Genomic DNA, 21798 nt, shown 5'->3' with positions numbered 1-21798 from the left:
GCAGGCTGGCAGGCAGGCTTCTTACAACAGCAGGCTGGCAGGCAGGCTTCTTACAGCAGCAGGCAGGCTTCTCACACCAGCAGGCTGGCAGGCAGGCTTCTCATACCAGCAGGCTGGCAGGCAGGCTTCTTACAGCAGCAGGCTGGCAGGCAGGCTTCTTACAGCAGCAGGCAGGCTTCTCATACCAGCAGGCTGGCAGGCAGGCTTCTCATACCAGCAGGCTGGCAGGCAGGCTTCTTACAGCAGCAGGCTGGCAGGCAGGCTTCTTACAGCAGCAGGCAGGCTTCTCATACCAGCAGGCTGGCAGGCAGGCTTCTTACAACAGCAGGCTGGCAGGCAGGCTTCTTACAGCAGCAGGCAGGCTTCTCACACCAGCAGGCTGGCAGGCAGGCTTCTCATACCAGCAGGCTGGCAGGCAGGCTTCTTACAGCAGCAGGCTGGCAGGCAGGCTTCTTACAGCAGCAGGCAGGCTTCTCATACCAGCAGGCTGGCAGGCAGGCTTCTTACAGCAGCAGGCAGGCTTCTCATACCAGCAGGCTGGCAGGACACCAGATCATTACTTAGGGCTTTTTTGTTTCTCTGTCTGTGTTTGTTCGTAGTTAAATGCACCAGTCCATGTATTGTATTGTATTGTGTTGTGTCCCTGATAAGCGACTTTGGGTCCTTAAGACGCGAAATATAAATCCCATGTTATTATATATATACATTATGATGATGCTGTGTCTGACTCCCCTGTCTCTCCTCTCCCTAGTTTCCTGTCCCTGGTAGGGGGTAGTGTGGACCAGATGGGCCGGCCAGAGCTCAGACAGTGTGTGGAGGCCAGTGTGAAATGTCAAGGTCTAGAGGCCCTGGCTGGAACTCTCAACACCACCCCAGACACACTGCAGCTCATCATAGACGGACTCACCCAGCCTCCTGGCTTTGACATCCGCCAAGGTAAAACCTCACCTCTGTCCCAGACCTACTGTCACTATAGTCCTATTACACAAGTCTGGTGTCAGAGCCTTGTCCTGGGCCGTATCTAAAGCCATTCACCCTTTACTGGACCCCTCTCCTGAGGACCATTACTACATCTCACCCATATCAACGGGCCTGTTATGAATGTTATCCTACTCCAGCCCAGCCCAAGCACTGACCCAACCTGTCATTTAATAAGACTGGGCCTCTCCGTCTCTCTCTCTCTCTCTCTCTCTCTCTCTCTCTCTCTCTCTCTCTCTCTCTCTCTCTGTCTCTCTCTCTGTCTCTCTCTGTCTCTGTCTCTCTCTCTCTCTCTCTCTCTCTCTCTCTGTCTCTCTCTGTCTCTCTCTCTCTGTCTCTCTCTCTCTCTCTCTCTCTCTCTCTCTCTCTCTCTCTCTCTCGCTCTGTGGTTCTTGGTCAGCTGGTTAAATTGGTCAGCTGGTTCCTATTGTAGAACAGTTAGAAAGTGATCCAGTCATCTCAAAAAGCATGCCTCCTCCTCGTCATGAAACGTGATATGCTGTTATCACCCGTCCCTGCAGGAAAACAGTGTTGTGCTTCTCTCACCTAGTGGTTGTAGCAGAGGCCGTGTTGTGGTTTTATAGATGATCTTAGTTTTTCTCAACTAGACGCCACAGGGGAGGTCACCGTGGAGGACGCGGCAGTGTAGTTCTGGATTTCTCCTTAAAGAGAAGAGCCTCTTTCTCATTAATGATATATCTGTCGGCAGGCAGGACAGTAACGACCTGGGTCTTCCCCCTCCAAATGATGACAGGGGACATCAAAGCCTGGAGCGCTGCCCGGCCCAGTCTAGGCCCCTCAAACACACAGGCTCTGGGGAACTGGGCAGGGGGTTGGATCTTCAGTATGAAGGGGAGGTAGATGAGAGAGAGAGTGGGGGATGATATGAGGGGAGAGATGCCAGAATCCCAACCCAGACCACTGGCACTCTGTCTGTCTGTCCTAAGTGTATCAGTTTGTAGACTGGCTGGTCATTGCTGACAAGTATGAAGTGCGGTAGAGAAATGGAGCGATCTACAGCCTCAAGTGTTGACTTGGCTTCAATCCTGAACAGAAATGTTCCATTGTCATGTTCTGTCTCTAAAGGGCATGCTGGTAGCAGCACTGGTGCAGTGAGTTCAGATCAGTCATGGGCGACTGTCAATCATATTGAATGAGAGAGGGGTGTGTAGGGTAGTGTGTTGGGAGCTGGGTGTCAGCGTCTGGAGGTCATGGGTTCAGCAGCAGGTTGAGGTGCTCAGGTTCTGTTGTGATGTGTCTCAGTGCATACTCAGCTGTGTCAACAGATAGCATGAGATTCGGGTGTTAGAAGAGGATAATTGTAGATGAGTGTTTCCTGGACCGTGAGCCCATGCTGAAGTTAATGCTCCAGAAAACGGACAAAATGGAAAACTGAAAAAGCAAAGCCCGTGAGGAATGTGGAAGTATGCAGAAGCAAATATTGTGTATCCTGCTTAGAAATATGATATCTGTTCTTCATTCCACTGTTTAACCTCCCTCCTTTCCTTTCTCTCCTTCTCTCTTTCACTCCCCCGCAGACTTCGAGAAGGCAGACTTCAAGCGTGGCATTGTGTCTATGAGTGACCTGAGAGAGGGGGTGGTTCTGACGGGCCGGGTGGAAAACGCCACTCTGTTCGGGGCCTTCGTGGACATCGGAGTGGGCCGCAACGGGCTCATCCATAAGAAGTACATCACCCCAGACAAGCTGCCAGCTGACCAGAGGAGACGCAGCCTAGCCCTGGGCCCCGGGGAGAAGGTGGAGGTCAGGGTGCTCAACGTGGACCCTCAGCGGGGCCGCATTGGACTGGACCTCATACGGGTCCTCAGATAGACCAGTGTGCACTGGACCATGGCTTTGTTGGGTCATGTTCAGTAGGGCGAAAATGTTATAAAAACAGTAAAATAACTACCTGAACGCGACCCTTCTGTGTAGCCACTACTAGAGCATCTCTGTGACAGAAGATACTGACATGGATGTTGAAGTGTCATTACTGACATGTAGTTTTCAGTATGTTAGACCAACTCTTTATGCCTCAGTTTGTATTATTTTAAAAACCATGTTTAAACATGTTTTGAGAAATGTGTTAATAAATGGAAAATGATCAACCAAAGTGATGAAAATCAAGCCTAACTGAATTTTTGTAAAACCCAGTATTGTGACATTGTCTGTTAAGTGATGATTGGCTAGGTACTCATTTAAATTATTCTCACCTGCTGGATGCTGTTACTGTGGCAAGTATCAGACGGTGTCTCTGCTGTCTTGTTACCCGGCCCTGCCAGTGAGTTGATTGACAGTCTCTGAGGGGAGGGGCGGGGCAGGGGGAGTAAGCCAGAGGGCCACAGCGAAAGGAGCCCAGACACAATTATCCCAGGACAGAGCCGCTGTGCCGCACTAATCATACGCTTCAAAATGAATCCCATATTCCCCTCTGTATTATCCAATCTGTTTGTGTTTATGTGGCACACATTGAGCAATGCATCAATAAGGCACACACAAGCCTGCTGGAGTCCCCTGTGTAAACCTTGGAGAATACCCAACCAGTGTTGCTCCCTCCAGGATAGAAGGGGCATTTGCATAGTGCATCTAACACTGTCATTGTGTTACAGAGTTGTTTCATCAAGACTGACCAACAGTGGCAGTGCTTTGTAGTGATGAAAGACTATACATGCCGATTGGCTTCATGCACGCTCCCTTGTGTTGTCTCTTTAGTTTCCAAATCAGTGTTATTGTTTAGTGTTTGAGTGGCTTTGTCATTTTTCATGTCGTCTCCTAATCAGGATTATAAATCGCTTAGCTTTTCGGTAGTGTTGTCATTTTTCATGTTCTCTCTTCTATTTTCTCTCTCACTGTGTGTGTGGTCCATCTGTGGCGTGTGTGAGAGAAGTAGGGTCTGACAGGAGTGTGTTCAATCTTTTCCCTCTCACTTGGGCTCCTAGACACACAGAGCTTTCCATGGTCTCCCCACACGGTCCTGTCCAGCCAGTGAGAGCCACTTCACAAGGGGAGACCAGTGTCATTACAACCCTCTCTTCAGGAGCACAAGTCACTCTCCCCTCTGAACGTGACCACGCAGATACCAGAGGCAATTTGACTGGCAGCTACTGTCGGGTATGTCTATCAAACACACTGGTGGAGCCCCCCCCAAACAAGTTGTAATTATTACAACAGAAGGCAGGCTGCAGCCGGCCTCGGCAGAGGCTGATTCAAATGACTAACGGTGAGGATGGGAGGGATCCTGCCTTCTCTGTGCTCTCTCTGCTGTGTTTCTGACTGAGTTCTATGACCATTCATCCATCTCTCCCATCTCTGTCCCATAGAGGTTGGCTCACTGCCCAACAAGACCTCACGGTTTAACACTGACTTCAGTATTCGACGTTTGTCCACGGAGGGGTAATGAAAACATCCATGGTGTGCAAAATGGAAAGAGATCTCCCAGTTGGCCTTGTGTGTGTGAGAGACTAAGTCCTGGTGTGAGGTCACTTTATGAAGGTTGTGTAATAGATTGTATCCTCCACCTCCTTCCAGCCCTATTGGGCTCTGAGTCATCTCCCCACAATGACATAGTGCTTGATGATGGGGAGATGGGCAGAGGCCAACAGTAAACCAACCAGCTTAGGGTTGGGTGGATGTAAGGATTTAGTGCCAGGGTATGAAACATGTCTTTTCAATGTCAAGTTTATTTGTCATATGCACAGCATACACATGTTGTACACAGTACAATAAAATGTTAACTTGCAGGTTCACCTCTCAGCAATGCGGCTATAAGAATGAAAGTAAGTTTTCCAAAAAATAGACATATTACAAATGTGTAATTTTCACTGAGTTTAGAGATTAACATTGTGGTCTTTTGGCAATAGCGGGGGAATGTATTCATAGACTGGTGAACCACAGCATGGATCATCTGCTCTCAAACTGATATTGAGCTAAAGTCATACCCTAGTTCAGCGTTCTCCAAACTCAGTCCTGGGGACCCCAAGAGGTGCATGTTGTGATTTTTGCCCGAACATTACACAGCTGATTCAAATCATCAAATAGTCATCAAGCTTTGATGATTTGAATCAGCTGTGTAATGTTTGGGTAAAAACCAAAACGTGCACCTCTTGAGGTCCCCAGGACTGAGTTTGGGAAATGCTTCCCTAGTTCATACCCCAGTTTTCTGAACTCTTCCCAGCAGCACCTGTCACCCATATCCCTCACACCTACGATGAGTCAGTAACCTGCCGCTCTGCAAAGCACAGAGACTAATAATGTACAGGACTGTATGATCCTGTCCCAACTGCATGTTGCTGTACAGTACCAGAGGTTCAGCTAGCTGCTAGAGATGGCTTATTACAGCATGTTGCTGTACGGTACCAGAGGTTCAGCTAGCTGCCAGAGATGGCTTATTACAGCATGTTGCTGTACGGTACCAGAGGTTCAGCTAGCTGCCAGAGATGGCTTATTACAGCATGTTGCTGTACGGTACCAGAGGTTCAGCTAGCTGCTAGAGATGGCTTATTACAGCATGTTGCTGTACGGTACCAGAGGTTCAGCTAGCTGCTAGAGATGGCTTATTACAGCATGTTGCTGTACGGTACCAGAGGTTCAGCTAGCTGCTAGAGATGGCTTATTACAGCATGTTGCTGTACAGTACCAGAGGTTCAGCTAGCTGCTAGAGATGGCTTATTACAGCATGTTGCTGTACGGTACCAGAGGTTCAGCTAGCTGCCAGAGATGGCTTATTACAGCATGTTGCTGTACGGTACCAGAGGTTCAGCTAGCTGCCAGAGATGGCTTATTACAGCATGTTACTGTACAGTACCAGAGGTTCAGCTAGCTGCCAGAGATGGCTTATTACAGCGAGTTAGTGTGTCTGGCTTTTTGTGACCGTGTTGACAGTGGGGAGAGAGGGATGGATGAGGGAGGAGTGAGGGAGGTATAGAATGACACAGCAAATGAAATACTTTCTCTGGTTTCTTCTCTCTGACCTCATCAGTATGATTGTGGGTTTTATGAGCTCCTTACACCCTGCACATAATTTACCACACACACACCACACACACAGCTTAGATCAAAGTAGCTAAGTTCATACAAGGAATGAGCAATTATCCCCAAAGAATCAACTCTGTACTGGGGCTTCAATATAATGAAAGACAAAAGTGATAAAACAGAGATTTAGAGATTCTTCATATCTGCTAACCCCCTGTATATCTACAGCACATAGTCATTCAAATACTGTTCTCTCTAATACACTCAGTGGCGATGCCTGGAGGCAGGTGACTGGCTGGCTGTTTTGCATTTTCTCCGCACCTCATCAGCAGAGCTTATAAAGGCCTGTGTCCCCAAACGAGGAGGAATATTAACTGTGGCGCGCGAGCGTCTGATTAGCGGCCTTTCCTTCTGGGAGCCAGTCCCCTTCTCCGGGTGTTCAGAGCTGAAATTCACTACCCCACCGCACCGGGGGCGATTACCGTAACTACGTTACCCCGCTTGCACATCCCCTCCAGCCTTGCTGCTCATCTCCAATAAGTGGATAATGTCTTTAGACTGATTATGAGGGTGGAGGGGGTGAGCAGCCCCTCCAGCAGTTAGCCCTCTCTGGGTAAATATTTTCACAGCAGCCCAGGTGTTCCAGGCCCCACAAAGACATAAGGGACTGGGGGGAGAGAGACAGAGAAGGAAGGGGGAGAATGCTGTGTGTACGTGGGGGTAATGGATACCTTGTTGTGTTTAGAATTGCAGATGTTGATTCACCTCAGCATGGGAGGACACACACACACACACACACACACACACACCCTATAGCTTCATTTCAGACTATTGCTTGCAAATGTACCTTCAGTGGAAAAGGATAGTGGACATGAGATTGTTTATTAATCTTGCACTCATCCACTGCTGAGTATAAGTCATTTTGTCTTCTCCCAATTTAGGCCTACACCCCCCCCTACCACACACACACACACACACACACACACACACACACACACACACACACACACAACACACTAACCCCCTCCAGGGCTGCACAGTGAGATGTGTTTTGGGACACGCCAGGCCCCTTCCTGTCCCCGGGTCGTGGCCGCCGTTGGTGGCTGATGGTGATTGACAGCTGAGACAGGAGAGTAGTGTTTTGGTTTGGTAGGGCCCTCAAGGGCCTCAGTATAGGGGAGGCCTTTATGTAGGAGTCCCTTACAGGACGCCAGTCAACTTTCTCACACTGATTCATATTCATATCTCTTATCCATATCTCATGTCCATCCCACAGGGATCACAGCTAGAGCTGGGACCAACACGGGCCAGCGAGAGGAAGGAAGGGGGTTTAAGGGGAAATCAGCAGAATACACTGGGAAACATTCTTCTGAGGCGCAGTATGGCAGGATCCCAGTGCTGATTCACTTGGTGATGGTGTTGTAGTAAAGCGGTTCCCAAACTGTGGGGCGCGCAGGGGGAAACTCAGTCCGGCTTTAAAGTTACTTTTGAAAGTTGTAATAGTAGAATGCACAAGGTGACATTTAAAAGATGGAGTAATGCATCATGAGTTCCTCTTGTCATGTCAGTCATTACAGACCGTAGAACAGGGGTTCCCAAACCTTTTCACTCAGTCAAGGAGACCGAGTCAAGGCCGAGATCGGGAGGGGGGCAAGGGCTCAGAGACCGAGTCAAGACTGGTACCAGACCAATGCGATTCCAATTCAAGGCCATGATTGTAGTTGTCAGATCGCCACCACAATAACAGCTAAAAATGTTTTTCTGTTCATTCAGAAGAACATATGGATTCTTTAGGCATTCAGAGTAGTAAAAACATGCTAAGATCACCGGTCTCTAAACAATAGATAAAAATACTAAATATTTTCTTCTGCTGTCCCTTTAGCGAGTGTGCGTCTCTCAAACAGTTTCACCCAGTCTCCCCTACTACCATAGCAAGAACATTGTGACAAGGTTTGTGGATATTTTTCTACAAATTTAAAAGACCGTAATGTTACGAGTGAAGTAGGAAGCCCAGGTTTCATTAGGTATTAAGATATATAAATGTGTCATGAAAGCAGCGTGCATATTTGGCCTGTCGAAGGTTTGTGTTTTTTTACTCCACTGGTCTTGGCTGGTCTCTGGAAAAAAGTCCTCATTGTCTGAGACTGAGTCAAGACCGAGTAAAAAGTATCCGAGACTGAGACAAAACCTAGACACACCACAATGTGGGCTCGAGACTGGTTTTGAGTACCACAACACTGGTCGCAAGTATCTGTTCAGCTATTACATACCGCTCCTTGTACTGCGGTGGCAGCGATGGTGATGGAGGTGGTGGTGGTCACCACCCGTGTGGTACTACTCTGTCAGCTGTTAGGAGGAAGGAAGAGGGCAATCTATTTAGCTGGAGTACCGCTGGCCCTGTTCCTCCCAGACAGCTAATGATGATCTATTTTTCCTGATGGCCAAACGGCTCAGGAACAGGAAGAGCTTTGGCTGTCATCATTCCCTACAATCACTGGCCCGATTAGCCCAGCGCTCCATTAGGCCGGCCACCAGCACAACTGTTAGCACAGCTGCTAACACCTCCGCAGCCCTCTGGGCACAGCCAGCCAGCGCAACTGTTTGTTTAGTCACAATTTCAGCTAGCCATTAATGCTGAGGCTAACGTAGAAATGCTATTAACCCAGTTATGCTTTTGCCACAGCAGACTGAATAGCTGTCAGTGGTTAGCATTAACACAGATGCTATCTGGCACAGCCATAGACATATACATCATGGGGCACAGCTGGGATCGTTTCGGGAGGTCATTCCAGGTATAGGGAGTATCCATGAAAAGCTATGGTCATTGATTCAGTAGCCTGCTCATTCATGTATGCTAGTAATCCTCCAGCCGTTCACCATTGCCTTAGTTCTTTCTGTTGTCATCAGGAGTGGAGGCAGGGTTACTAATGACTTGGGTTAGAGGGCAGGGCCAGAGGGACACTACTGACAGGGAACTGGATATACAGTAACTTCCTATGGGAAAATGATAGTGGAGGGAATAGTCAGGGAAGGGACTGTTATTTATAGCTGTTTGTCTTGTTTTGGCACAGAGACTAGAGAATTGTAAGTGTGTTTTTGAGGACATTGGGGTTGAGCAACCTTGTGGAGTTGATTCATTCTGATTACTCTCGCTTTATAATTTAGCTACTACTCATGCTATAGCCACATGTTCCAAGCCAACACCACCTCACCTCTGATCACTATAACACTGTTACTCTCTGCCCCCTGGACACAAGAAAATCATAAAAGCATATTTCACTGATCTTCGAAGCCAGAGAGCTTGTTTCAAGCCTCATCAGAAAGAGCCAGAGTTTCCCGCTGAGTGATTACTCTGAATCCTGCTGTAGGCCAAACACAACACTGTTATGTTTAATACCTTAAAGCCCATGACCAGTTCATACGACCACAGAGCACCAGTCTGGCTCAGGGGATCTCTTTCCAGTGGCGAGGAGACCTATTTTAAGAGATGGCCGCTGGAGGCTCCAGACTACGGTGACTATGGCAGGGAAGTCGTCTCCCGAGGGCCAGCTGGGACCTGTGTTCTGGTGTTCTACTAACGTTGGTCTGCTCGATCTTCCAACGGAGCACAGAGGGAAGGAGGCAAGGAACATTTCATGTTAAGAGTGTGATTTTAGCCATGTGTGGAGTGTGTTATAGCACATCCCTGCCATAGTAGACGGTAGCAGATGGGCTCTGCTCACTGTTACAATACATACTTTTATTCTAACAGCAAGTACTGTGCATACACTCCAACATTAGAGCCAATTTACATTTTTACTGACCATAATAAGAGTGTTGGTTATATGCCCTGGTTAGTCTGAAAATAACTCAGGACCTATAGTGTGCTACAAATTCATTTTGAGTTACAAGCCTTTTGTTAGATATGCCAACAGTGCAAATAGCAAGTGTATTCATGAGAAAGCACTTTGTGTGATTTTTTTACGTGAGATGTCTGATGCCCTGTAGATTCCCTCAGCATTCACTGAGATGACCTTGTTCAAGAAGAAAACAAATACTGTATCAGAGGACATAGCTAATATTCCGAGTTTGTTTAGCTGCTTCCCCAGGGCTATTTACAGTTGTTTTTTGTTTGTGTGCTATTGATTCCTGTGAAATTATAGAGAAATATTGAACAATTTATTTTCTCTAGGAAAAAAAGTTGTTGTTCAGCAACCAAGAGCAGAAACTCAACGGGGCTTTGTTCAAACAAATATTGAAATGTATACTAAACAGTTCCTGGACCAAAAAATACATGACGTTTTCAAGAAGTTTCTGTTCATAAACAAATGCATGGGTTGCCATCTCAGAGAAAAGTTCCCATCGTGGCATGAACCTAGTGTCCTGTAGTGTACTTTTCAGGGGCTAGACTAGAGAAAGGGTCTAATACAGATGATTTTGCCTGTTGGGAAAGGGGATACCTAGTCAGTTGCACAACTGAATGCATTCAACCGAAATGCCTTCAGCATTTAACCCAACCCCTCTGAATCAGAGAGGTGCTTTGGGAGCAGTTATTGTTGGGGGTTAAATGCCTTGCTCAAGGGCAGAACAACAGATGTCCCCACCTTGCCAGCTCAGGGATTCAAACCAGCGACATTTTGGTTACTGGCCCAATGCTCTTAACCGCTAGGCTACCTGTTGATGGGTCGAGTACTGTAGGGACATGTAGAGCAGGGAGACTTAGAGCAGCACATTGCCCTGGGGGCTCCAGTGACATTCCCAGGCCTCTGCCCTCATCAAGTCTGACTCTCCAATACCATGGGGCTGAGACGCATTCTCCATGCTCGTGATGGAACCTGAATGGATCACTTTACCATAGCATAGCCCAACACTTGACCAGTCAGAGGGGAGAGAGACATGGAGAGCAGCATAGCAGTAGACACACGGAGCAGAGCGGCCGGCGGTCAGACCGGTGTAAACACGTAGCAGTACGGCAGCACTGTAATCACAAACATCCTCCCACGTCCACCCGATCCTCAACACCCTCTCTCAGGTTACCCAGAGTACACTGCAGCAGCACCATTGCCCCTCTGATGTCATTCCATGTCTGCTCAGCACAACGTCCTGACCACACAGGCACCCCCCCCCCCACCCTCCTTGGGCCCTCAACGGGGATATGCCCAAGAACTGGCATGAAACGTAATTTCATCCCGATTTAAAATAAATAGGTGAACGAATGAATTAAAACGAGGGAGATCTAGCAGGGCGCGGCTGTGTTTGGGTAGGGAAATGTGATACAGGGGGGAGGAGAAGGAGGGAGAGAGGGGGGATGATGTTAACCCCCTCAGTGTCTCACTCTGCTATGGTCTGCTGCTGCAATCAGATCTGGGAGCAGGCCGGAATACAGCACAGCCTTGTGTCGGCTTTGGGTTCAGGAGGCTGGAATTTCCTGTGTTTTCCCCTGGTTGGTGGGTCTGTTGGTCGGTTGGTGTTATGCTGTATAGATCCAGCAGATCGGTTGGGCTGTGTTTTGCTCGGCTCGGGCATTGTTCCCTAGTCGGGTTCAGATCCCAGCTGAACTCTCATCCTGGCCGGAGAGGAAATCAAACTGCAACACAAAAATGTACCCCGGTTTGAGGTTTTATTGTGGGGGGAACATGAGAACGTAATGAAGCCTAATGAAGATCTATACTGAATCAAAGTAGGTATGAACGTTTTCTTAAATGAAGACGGCTGTTAAAATTCTTTGGATGCAATGGAGACCCAGCTTTGGATCAGGAATCTGCCTCGTTAGAGAGGCCTCCGTGTGCGTCTGTCTCACCTGTCTGGAAATATGTTGCGGTTTGGGAAGGTTCCACGGGCTGCATGCATAATTCTACATCCAGCCCAATCAATTGCTCAGTTCTTGCTGTTACACACCCGGCCAATCGTATGGGCTTCTAGAGGTCATGTGACCAGTTGAGTTAAAAGCAGACAGCGGGCACCTAATTTTTTACCCAGGACTAAATACATAATGACCTGTCTATTCTCTCAGCAAGCTTACTCTATGGAAACAACTTTACAGCCCTGTTTAACATCCATTGCATGAGTGTGCCTATGTGAGTGTTGCAATGTACAGGAGTAGATTTTGTTACATGCCCTTTTATCCAAGTGTGTGTAATTGTACCTTTACCAACCAATATTTCTGGGCTTTCAAAGAAGGCCTAAGACACCAGAGGAACCCAATGACGCTGCTGGTTGCCAGGTTTTGGTTAAGCCAAGTAACTGCAACATTTTACCATGACTTCCAATCAGATTTTGGCCAAAGCAAGTAACCGAAGCTCACATTTTATGCCCCGATATCCAATGCAAACAGGGGTTTGATTAAGGTGAAGCTGTTAATTGTTCTGTAATGGTCTTAGTGAAAGCCCAGGGCTGGGTAGCTCTGTGGGGTCCTTCTCTCTGTGATGGAGCAGACCCCTGGTCCTGTGTAATGGTAGAGGCTACAGACAGCCCAGGGTGGAGAGGGTAGGGAAAGGCTATCATGTTGTCTTTGGCTCACAGAGTGAACTCAAAGCCGGTGTTTATGGGGAATTGGGCAGTCCAGGGACACATCAGACCCAGACTTAGAGCTTGGCACTTGTTGTGCATAGGAGCTGTAGGATATTGGCCAACTAGGTTGGTCTGTTTATTAAGACTGTGGCCCTACAGGCTCTGTCTGTTTTTCCAGATTGTTTTGAATCTAAGAACTGTACTGTAATGCTTACCTCGAGTCATCTAAAATATTCTATGCTGCTGAACGAGATATACTTTCACAGTAAAGAATGGAACTGAGCTCATCCCACTTTGCACACTTCAGCGTGACATCAAATTATTGGATTTTAGAAAAACATATGTGAAGAAACAGAGGAAATATATTTTCTTGCACCGCTGGCATTTGAGAGAGAGAGAAAGAGAGGGAGAAAACTATCATATCTCCAAAGCCCCTGTGCTGTGGTAGGTTCATGGAAAACTACTTAGAGAACTCCAGACGGTTAACGCTTGCCAGAATCTGTGCAAAGTCCAAAAGGAATTAATATTAATATTAGAGAGAGGTAACCCTGACATGTGCAATTTAGGCCAGAGCCCGGTATAAATCTATCCCAGAAGCCACTACTTCCGCCCAGCCGGGGCCCTGAAACCTGGAAAACAACGAGAGCGTAGCGTCTGAAATATCCATTGGCCAATTATCTCTCTCGCCCGGCTCGAGGCTCGCGGCTCAATAAAACCATCTCGGGGATGAGCGGAGGCTTTTCTTGTCTTAACCGGATGCAAGTGCCAGTTCCAACGCATCCCCACTGACTTCCAGTTAAAAAGTGAAGGACATTATTTCACCCTCTCTATTTCATATATCACCTGTTCCAGATTTCTGATATTACACAATAGTTAGAGTGTATTAGTGTAACCTTGAGGCTCAGAGACAGGTCTGCATTATTGTAACTCGCCACATTGTTGCCAATGACTGTATCTGTTCCTATGTTTATGCACAATTAACCTAGCCTAGTGTAAACGACCTTGTCCATTCGACAGATATGAAAATGACTGTCTTACAGTCAAATGTCTTAGTCTGGGGTGAGAGTGACGCAGATAAGAGATGCAGTATCTCAGTTCCCAGAGTAACTACCTGGCATTAATTGTCCCTCTAAGCTGCACACGGGCGGTCGCCCCAAGACTGCTGAGCAGAAATATCAGCCCACCAAGAGAAGCACGAGATTGAACTTCACTCAACTCTCTAGAGCAGTCACCAACTGGTCAATCTGTAAATAGCCTTAAGTTCCTATTTATTTGTGTTCTTCTCGGGCTGTTGGCGGTAGGTGAACCCGATTCAGCTGTCCTGCGTGTCAGGTAGGTGAACTGTTGCCATTTTGAACCATTTCATGTGTCTGAAGGTACAAACTCTGCCTTCCCGGCAGGCCCAGAGAGCAAATCACGTGCACTATAGGCTTACCGCTGGCCAATCGGATGGCTCAGATTACCGTCTCTGCAGCAACAAAGTTAATACTGTGAGATTTCAAAACATTTTAAACCATGACTAGAGAGACACTGTCAACGAATACAGCAAAGAGATGGTGTTTTTATGAGTGAGTTCATGTTTAAGTTGTTATTCAATACTGTCAACACTTTGTATTCATCACTTTTATAAGCCATAAAATGCGCATTCTTCCAATTTCCACTCAGCGCTACAACAAGCACTGCAGCAGTAATGAATGAGTAGGAAAGTGTATCGATAGGTCTGCATTGTTGTTATTATTAGTGGCTTGGGACTTTTTTAATATCAAGGAATATTTTACTTTCTCTGTTCATGGGAGTAACAACGTGAATTTGTGCATGAGGCAGAAATAAGGCGGTGCGACTTGAGTTTGGCCATCAGCTGGAAGACGGTGTCCCTTTTCAGTCAGTGTCAGTGGAGGAAAGGGAGAGCAGAGGGATGTTGAGAGGCAGACCCTCAGTCTGCTGCTCTCTCCGCTGAGACTGACCATCAGAGGCAGGCACCATCAGCCCAGTAAAATAAAAAGCAAATCATTTAAATGTACGCTCCCTCAGCTGTGCCTCACAAGTAATACAACAACGGATCAATTACCGGTGTGATCATATAGCCTACCTCAAATTTTGAAAGATATATTTTTTAAATGTCCCAAACAACAATGCATTGGCAGGGCAATTCAAGCAAAGACAATATGCGGTGATAATGTATTGGGCCTATAGCTTACTGTCACGTCCTGACCCTTGTAAGAGGTCATTTGCCATAGTAAAGTGGTCAGGGCGTGACAGGTGGTTGTGTTGGGTGGTTTTGGGTTTTCTGTTAATATGTGGGGTTTTTCTAGTATTCTATTTCTGTGTTTTGTTTTCCATGTTTTGGCCGGGTATGGTTTCCAATCAGAGGCAGGTGTCGTTCGTTGTCTCTGATTGGAGGCCATACTTAGGCAGCCTGTTTTTCCTTTGGGGTTGTGGGTAGTTGTTTTCCATTTTAATCTTTGTACCTGACGGGACTGTGTTGGTCGTTTTTTGTTATTTTGTCAAGTGTCATCATTAAAATATTGAAAATGAGCACTATCCACGCTGCGTCTTGGTCTCCATTTCACGACCCCTGTGACACTTACTGCACAAATCTCGTTGCTACAGTACTGTTTTTAATTGGTTAATGTTGCATAGGCTTACGTTTTTTAAGTAATGTTAAAAAAAATCTGAGCGGTAGATCTAGGCTTACATTTTGACTCTGAAAGTGATCTTGACTCAAAGGTTGGTGACCAGTGTTCTAGAGTTTCCCTGTTAATACTTTTCAACGTTTCCCTTTACTGTGGCAATTGTGATCGATCAAAGCAATATTAGACACTTTCAATACAGCATATCGAAACAAAACGAGCTATGCAAGAGATTTTGTTGTAGGCAGAACTCATCTGAATAGGATTGTATTGCATTGACACGCACGACTCAGCCCATACTCTACACAGACCGGTGCAGCTTAACCAATCAGACCTGCAGTAGGCCTATATGCAAATAGACCATTGACATATATGGATCTGTGCTATTTACTTTGAACTGGACTGTGTTCACAGCATGAGAGGTCGTGAGTAGATGCGCTTGTTTTAAGATCAACGTGAGAGTTTCATGTAGCCACGTGTACACATTTTGTTAATATTCTTTGCTATTTAGTGAGTTATTAGCCCAGTTATAGATCATTGTAGCCAGCAATAGCAGAGTTTTTGCTTCCTACAAGAGCACAAAACGTGTACATCTTTGAAAAAGTGAGTCAGGTAAAGAGCTTTTCTTAAATGGGCCGTGTTGTATTTTGAGTGAGCCTTGAATAAACTATGTAGCATAATTTGTCTGATTCTCTGTGATAATGGTATAATGGTATGGGAATAATAATGCGTTTTATTTTGTAAAGTGGTTTCTTGCATCAAACAACAACATTTTCAGTCACTTCCTTGTCTGAAGGACAAGTGGATAAACAGGTTAATGTCAAGCCCTGCATGTTTCAGAAGTCTCATGAAATGTAGGCCTACATTGAACACCACACATTGGCTGCTACTGTAGGCTGAATGATAGAACAGCTATTTCCATGTTAAAATGTTATGGGATGCATTTTCTCCATTGTTTATGATGGTAGGCCACTCTGGTAGGCCTACATTATGATCAAATAGCCACAGTAGCTTACTTTTCCTCTGTTAAAACTGTAACCTAAAGCGGGTACAGCCTCAGTGTTCACATTAAACGCACGCTGGAAGTTGCACTGAATTTTCACATGGTTCAAGTTTGCTCTCAGCAGACCTGAAATTTGCTCAGTTCCCAGAGTAAATACCTGGTAGTATCTCGGTTCCCAGAGTAAATACCTGGTAGTATCTCAGTTCCCAGAATAAATACCTGGTAGTATCTCGGTTCCCAGAGTAAATACCTGGTAGTATCTCAGGTCCCAGAGTAAATACCTGGTAGTATCTCAGGTCCCAGAGTAAATACCTGGTAGTATCTCAGTTCCCAGAGTAAATACCTGGTAGTATCTCAGTTCCCAGAATAAATACCTGGCAGTATCTCAGTTCCCAGAATAAATACCTGGTAGTATCTCAGACCCAGAGTAAATACCTGGTAGTATCTCAGGTCCCAGACTAAATACCTGGTAGTATCTCAGTTCCCAGAATAAATATCTGGTAGTATCTCAGTTCCCAGAATAAATACCTGGTAGTATCTCAGTCCCCAGAGTAAATACCTAGTAGTATCTCAGTTCCCAGAGTAAATACCTAGCAGTATCTCAGTCCCCAGTGTACATACCTGGCAGTATCTCAGTCCCCAGAGTACATACCTGGCAGTATCTCAGTCCCCAGAGTACATACCTGGCAGTATCTCAGTCCCCAGAGTACATACCTGGCAGTATCTCAGTTCCCAGAGTAAATACCTGGCAGTTTCTCAGACCCAGAGTAAATACCTGGAATTATCTCAGTTCCCAGAGTAAATACCTGGCAGTTTCTCAGTCCCCAGAGTAAATACCTGGCAGTTTCTCAGTCCCCAGAGTAAATACCTGGCAGTATCTCAGTTCCCAGAGTAAATACCTGGCAGTTTCTCAGTCCCCAGAGTAAATACATGATATACTATCTGTCTGCTGTGATTAGATCACATCTGATGTTTAGGATCATGACCACCCGGCTGCCTCTGCTGATTGGGTAAATAACACAGCTGAACAGTGGTAGCTGTCACACACCTGTGGAGTTAAAGGTTGTGACCCTGACACCTTTCTGAGTGTATGAACTAAGCCCAGACTATTCCACCTGCCTTGCTGTAGAGGTGTTCGTGCAGCCTGTTGGCGTGCTGCCTCTGGCCAAAGAGGCTAGAGGAACTGTGGCTGTGCGTCCTGGAATGAGGCAATGTATTTCTTTACCTCAGGACTCAGCCAGCTGCATGACAGGAGAAAAAAGCTGCAGCAACTAATTATGACAGTGTGAGTAAAAGTGAGCTCAAACTTGGCCTCTGCGAATCATGATGGATTGTGTGCACGATGTTGAATAGTATATTCATAATATTTACTCAAATACCGCAGGAAATGAATGGCTTTACAGAGCAGCCGTTTCAATTTACACATTTTCGGTTCTTTTTTTGGGCCTTTGAATTTAAACGGTAGGGTTAGTACGGCTCTCTTGTTCTCTCTCTTTCTCTCACTTTCTCCTGTTAGGTGCTGCCTGATGCTGAGAGAGGAGAGCTGGGCCTGTTGTCACAGAAACAGGGGGGCAGTTAAGATGGCTGTGAGTGGCAGTGTTGTCCTCAGGTAGGAGGTTAGTGTTACAGGAGTATTTCCTTTCCCAGGCACAGAGCAAGAGAGAGAGTGTAAGTCTCACTGCCCCAGGGGGTAGCTGTAGCCCTGCCTGCCATTGTTCCACAGAGTAGGGGGAGAGGGGCAGTACAGCAGGTGGATGAGCAAGCCTGGAGGAGAGACGAGAGGGGGAAGGACAGGGGAGGGGGGAACATGAGATGCCTAGACCTCACCTGGAGGCAGGGTGGTTGCCCAGAGCGATGATCTGTCACTCACAGGTACTGCAGGGCTGCTGTTCCCAGGCCCTCTCAGGTAAAGAGGGAAAGGGAGTGAGAGAGAAGGAGAGAGAGCATCCTCACATAAGCTGATATATGATACTGTTCCTTTCAGCTCCTCACCTCATTTCACATCACCTTCACCAAAACATTAATACCACAAAAATTGACAGTAGGGTTGCACTCCATAAAATTGAAAAGTTAGATGCAAAGATGTTTAAGCCTAACACAAACTTCACTGATAGACTAAATATATGACTATGATTTTAACATCCTGAGGTGGGATATGCTTTCCATTGTTCTGGGACTGTGGTATAGATTTTGTGGGGGTTAGGGAGAGGAAGTGGGATAAAGAAATTTGTAGTATGATCTTTATAAGATGGAAATATATCTGAGATTGTGTGTGTGTGTGTGTGTGTGTGTGTGTGTGTGTGTGTGTGTGTGTGTGTGTGTGTGTGTGTGTGTGTGTGTGTGTGTGTGTGTGTGTGTGTGTGTGTGTTTGTACTGCTGAGTGGGGGTTTCCCAGAAGAGCATTGGCAGTGTCATTTTCCCCCACTAATGTCTGTGGCTGTCCCATTGGGGCTTGCTACTGGAGCTCATAGCGATATCCGGTTACCCAGGTGTGTGTGTGTGTTTGTCTGCGTATCCCAATAACAACAGGTCATGACGACAACACGTCTGTCCCTTCAGTGATAATATCCCGAATCCTTGCCCTCTCCATATCAAGACATATACACACCCTGCATGAAGCACGACTGCAATGTCACCTCCTATGAAGAGGGCAAGGACAGCACATCCAGCTTCTATCTCCAGGCCATTAGCCTGTTAAATAGTCACCACCAGTCGGCCTCCACCCAGTACCCTGCCCAGAACCCCAGACACTTTCACTAGCCGAGCCATTGAACACTGGTCACTTTAATAATGTTTACATACTGTTTTACTTACTTTATATGTACATTGAGTGTACAAAACATTAGGAACACCTGCTCTTTCCATGACAGACTGAACAGGTGCAAGCTATAATCCCTTATTGATGTCACTTCTTAAATCCACTTCAATCAGTGTAGACGAAGTGGCGGAGACAGGTTAAAGAAGGATTTTTAAGCCTTGAGACAACTGAGACATGGATTGTGGGAAGCATTGGAGTCAACATGGGCCAGCATCCCTGTGGAACGCTTTCAACACCTTGTAGTCTATGCCCCGACGCATTGAGGCTGTTCTGAGAGCAAAAGGGGGTGCAACTCAGTATTAGGAGGGTGTTCCTAATGTTTTGTACTCTCATTGTACATACTGTATTCTAGTCATGGTTCATCCTATATAACTACTGCTATACATACATTTTCTATTCATATACTGTCTATACACACCATTCACATACATATATATGATTTATTTTCCAGACTCAGGTCCGGAAGCTAATTTCCTGTAACTGTATCCATTTTGCTATGGAGTTTGTACTGGGTATTTATATAGTGTTTTCTTGACATAGTTCATTATAATATTGCTACTACTGTACATTGCCTTATAGTTACCATGTTCATACACACCACATATTTATTTATATACTGGATTCTTGACATAGCTCACTAATATACAGTGTATCTACTGCTGTACGTATCAGTCCTAGTACAGTTGAAGTTGGAAGTTTACATACACCTTAGCCAAATACATTAACTCAGTTTATCACAATTCCTGACATTTAATCCTAGTAAAAAATCCCTGTTTTAGGCCAGTTAGGATCACCACTTTATTTTAATTATGTGAAATGTCAGAATAATAGTAGAGAGAATGAGTTATTTATTCTTTTATTTCTTTCATCACATTCCCAGTGGGTCAGAAGTTTACATACATTCAATTAGTATTTGGTAGCATTGCCTTTCAATTGTTTAACTTGGGTCAAACGTTTCGGGTAGCCTTCCACAAGCTTCCCACAATAAGTTGGGTGAATTTTGGCCTATTCCTCCTGAAAGAGCTGGTGTAACTGAGTCAGGTTTGTAGGCTTCCTTGCTCGCACACGTTTTTTCAGTTCTGCCCACAAATGTTCTATAGGATTGAGATCGGGGCTTTGTGATGGCCACTCCAATACCTTGACTTTGTTGTCCTTAAGCCATTTTGCCACAACTTTGGAAGTATGCTTGGGGTCATTGTCCAATTGGAAGATCCATTTGCGACCAAGCTTTAACTTCCTCACTGATGTCTTGAGATGTTGCTTCATTATATCCACATCATTTTCCTTTCCTCATCTATTTTGTGAAGTGCACCAGTCCCTCCTGCAGCAAAGCACCCCCATAACATGATGCTGCCACCACTGTGCGTCACGGTTGGGATGGTGTTCTTCGGCTTGCAAGCATCCCCCTTTTTCCTCCAAACATAATGGTCATTATGACCAAACAGTTCTATTCTTGTTTCATCAGACCAGAGGACATTTCTCCAAAAAGTACAATCTTTGTCCCCATGTGCAGTTGCAAACCGTAGTCTGGCTTTTTTATGGCGGTTTTGGAGCAGTGGCTTCTTCCTTGCTGAGCGGCCTTTCAGGTTATGTCGATATAGGACTCGTTTTACTGTGGATATAGATACTTTTGTACCGGTTTCCTCCAGCATCTTCACAAGGTCCTTTGCTGTTGTTCTGGGATTGATTTGCACTTTTCGCACCAAAGTACGTTCAGCTCTAGGAGACAGAACGCATCTCCTTCCTGAGCGGTATGACGGCTGCGTGGTCACATGGTGTTTATACTTGAATACTACTGTTTGTACAAATGAACGTGGAACCTTCAGGCGTTTGGAAATTGCTCCCAAGGATGAACCAGACTTGTGGAGGTCTACAATTTTTTGTCTGAGGTCTTGGCTGATTTCTTTAGATTTTCCCATGATGTCAAGCAAAGAGGGACTGAGTTTGAAGGTAGGCCTTGAAATACATCCACAGGTACACCTCAAATTGACTCAAATTATGTCAATTAGCCTATCAGAAGCTTCTAAAGCCATGACATCATTTTATCGAATTTTCCAAGCTGTTTAAAGGCAGGCAACCTAGTGTATGTTAACTTCTGACCCACTGGAATTGTGATACAGTGAATTATAAGTAAAAAAAATCTGTCTGTAAACAATTGTTGGAAGAATTACTTGTGTCATGCACAAAGTAGATGTCCTAACCGACTTGCTAAAACTATAGTTTGTTAACAAGAAGTTTGTGGAGTGGTTGAAAAACGAGTTTTAATGACTCCAACATAAGTGTATGTAAACTTCCGACTTCAACTGTAGGTTGGAGTCATTAAAACTCGTTTTTCAACCACTCCACAAATTTCTTGTTAACAAACTATAGTTTTAGCAAGTCGGTTAGGACAACTACTTTGTGCATGACACAAGTGATTTTTGTATGTGTATGTGTTGATTTGTACGTGTATGTAAACTTCCGACTAACTGTATATATCTTGTTTCAGTTCATCCTGGGTCGATACGTATAGAATACGTTACTGCTACAGTGCTATTTGGGTTGTTAATTGGATTCGTTCCGTCATTTCTTAATTTCTTTTAAAAAAACTTTTTGTATTGTGTGTGTATTGTTTTGTATTGTTCGGTATTACTGCACTGTTGGAGCTAGAAACACAAACATTTTGCTGCACCTGCGATGACATTGCAAATCTGTGTACACGACCAATAAACTTTGATTTGATATTAGTGGACCCTCTCTCTACCCAGCTGCTTGAAGACCTGGTCACGTTACCACGGGCAGTTCCCTTCTTGCCTCTCCTCATCGTTACACGACTGTAACTCTAGACGGACACACTGGGTGTTTATTTCACATGTTTATTTTCACAAGTGAAGCTCTTCCTTCTCCTCTCCTCTCCTCTCCTCACCCTTCC

General features: G+C 45.7%; 1 protein-coding gene and 1 long non-coding RNA gene across 7 annotated transcripts in view; one reads left to right on the top strand and one right to left on the bottom strand.

Annotated features, from left to right (window-relative positions):
* The window catches only part of srbd1 (S1 RNA binding domain 1), a 104802-nt gene extending 101713 nt beyond the window's left edge, over positions 1 to 3089 (top strand). For all 5 annotated transcript variants that reach the window (XM_014179988.2, XM_014179987.2, XM_014179990.2 and 2 more), the window contains exons 20-21: positions 752 to 936; positions 2517 to 3089. In XM_014179988.2, the coding sequence (XP_014035463.1) occupies positions 752 to 936; positions 2517 to 2809 (478 nt within the window). In that variant the 3' untranslated portion in view covers positions 2810 to 3089. The remainder of the gene's footprint in view (positions 1 to 751; positions 937 to 2516) is intronic.
* Positions 1 to 21798, bottom strand: part of LOC106589719 (uncharacterized) — a 90568-nt gene that overhangs the window by 37716 nt on the left and 31054 nt on the right. The gene's annotated exons all lie outside the window — the stretch shown is intronic.

Source organism: Salmo salar, chromosome ssa28 (assembly GCF_905237065.1).
Source record: "Salmo salar chromosome ssa28, Ssal_v3.1, whole genome shotgun sequence".
NCBI classification, from domain to species: Eukaryota; Metazoa; Chordata; class Actinopteri; order Salmoniformes; family Salmonidae; genus Salmo; species Salmo salar.
Note: the sequence above shows the minus strand (reverse complement) of the source record. Positions and strands in the feature narration are given on the sequence as shown.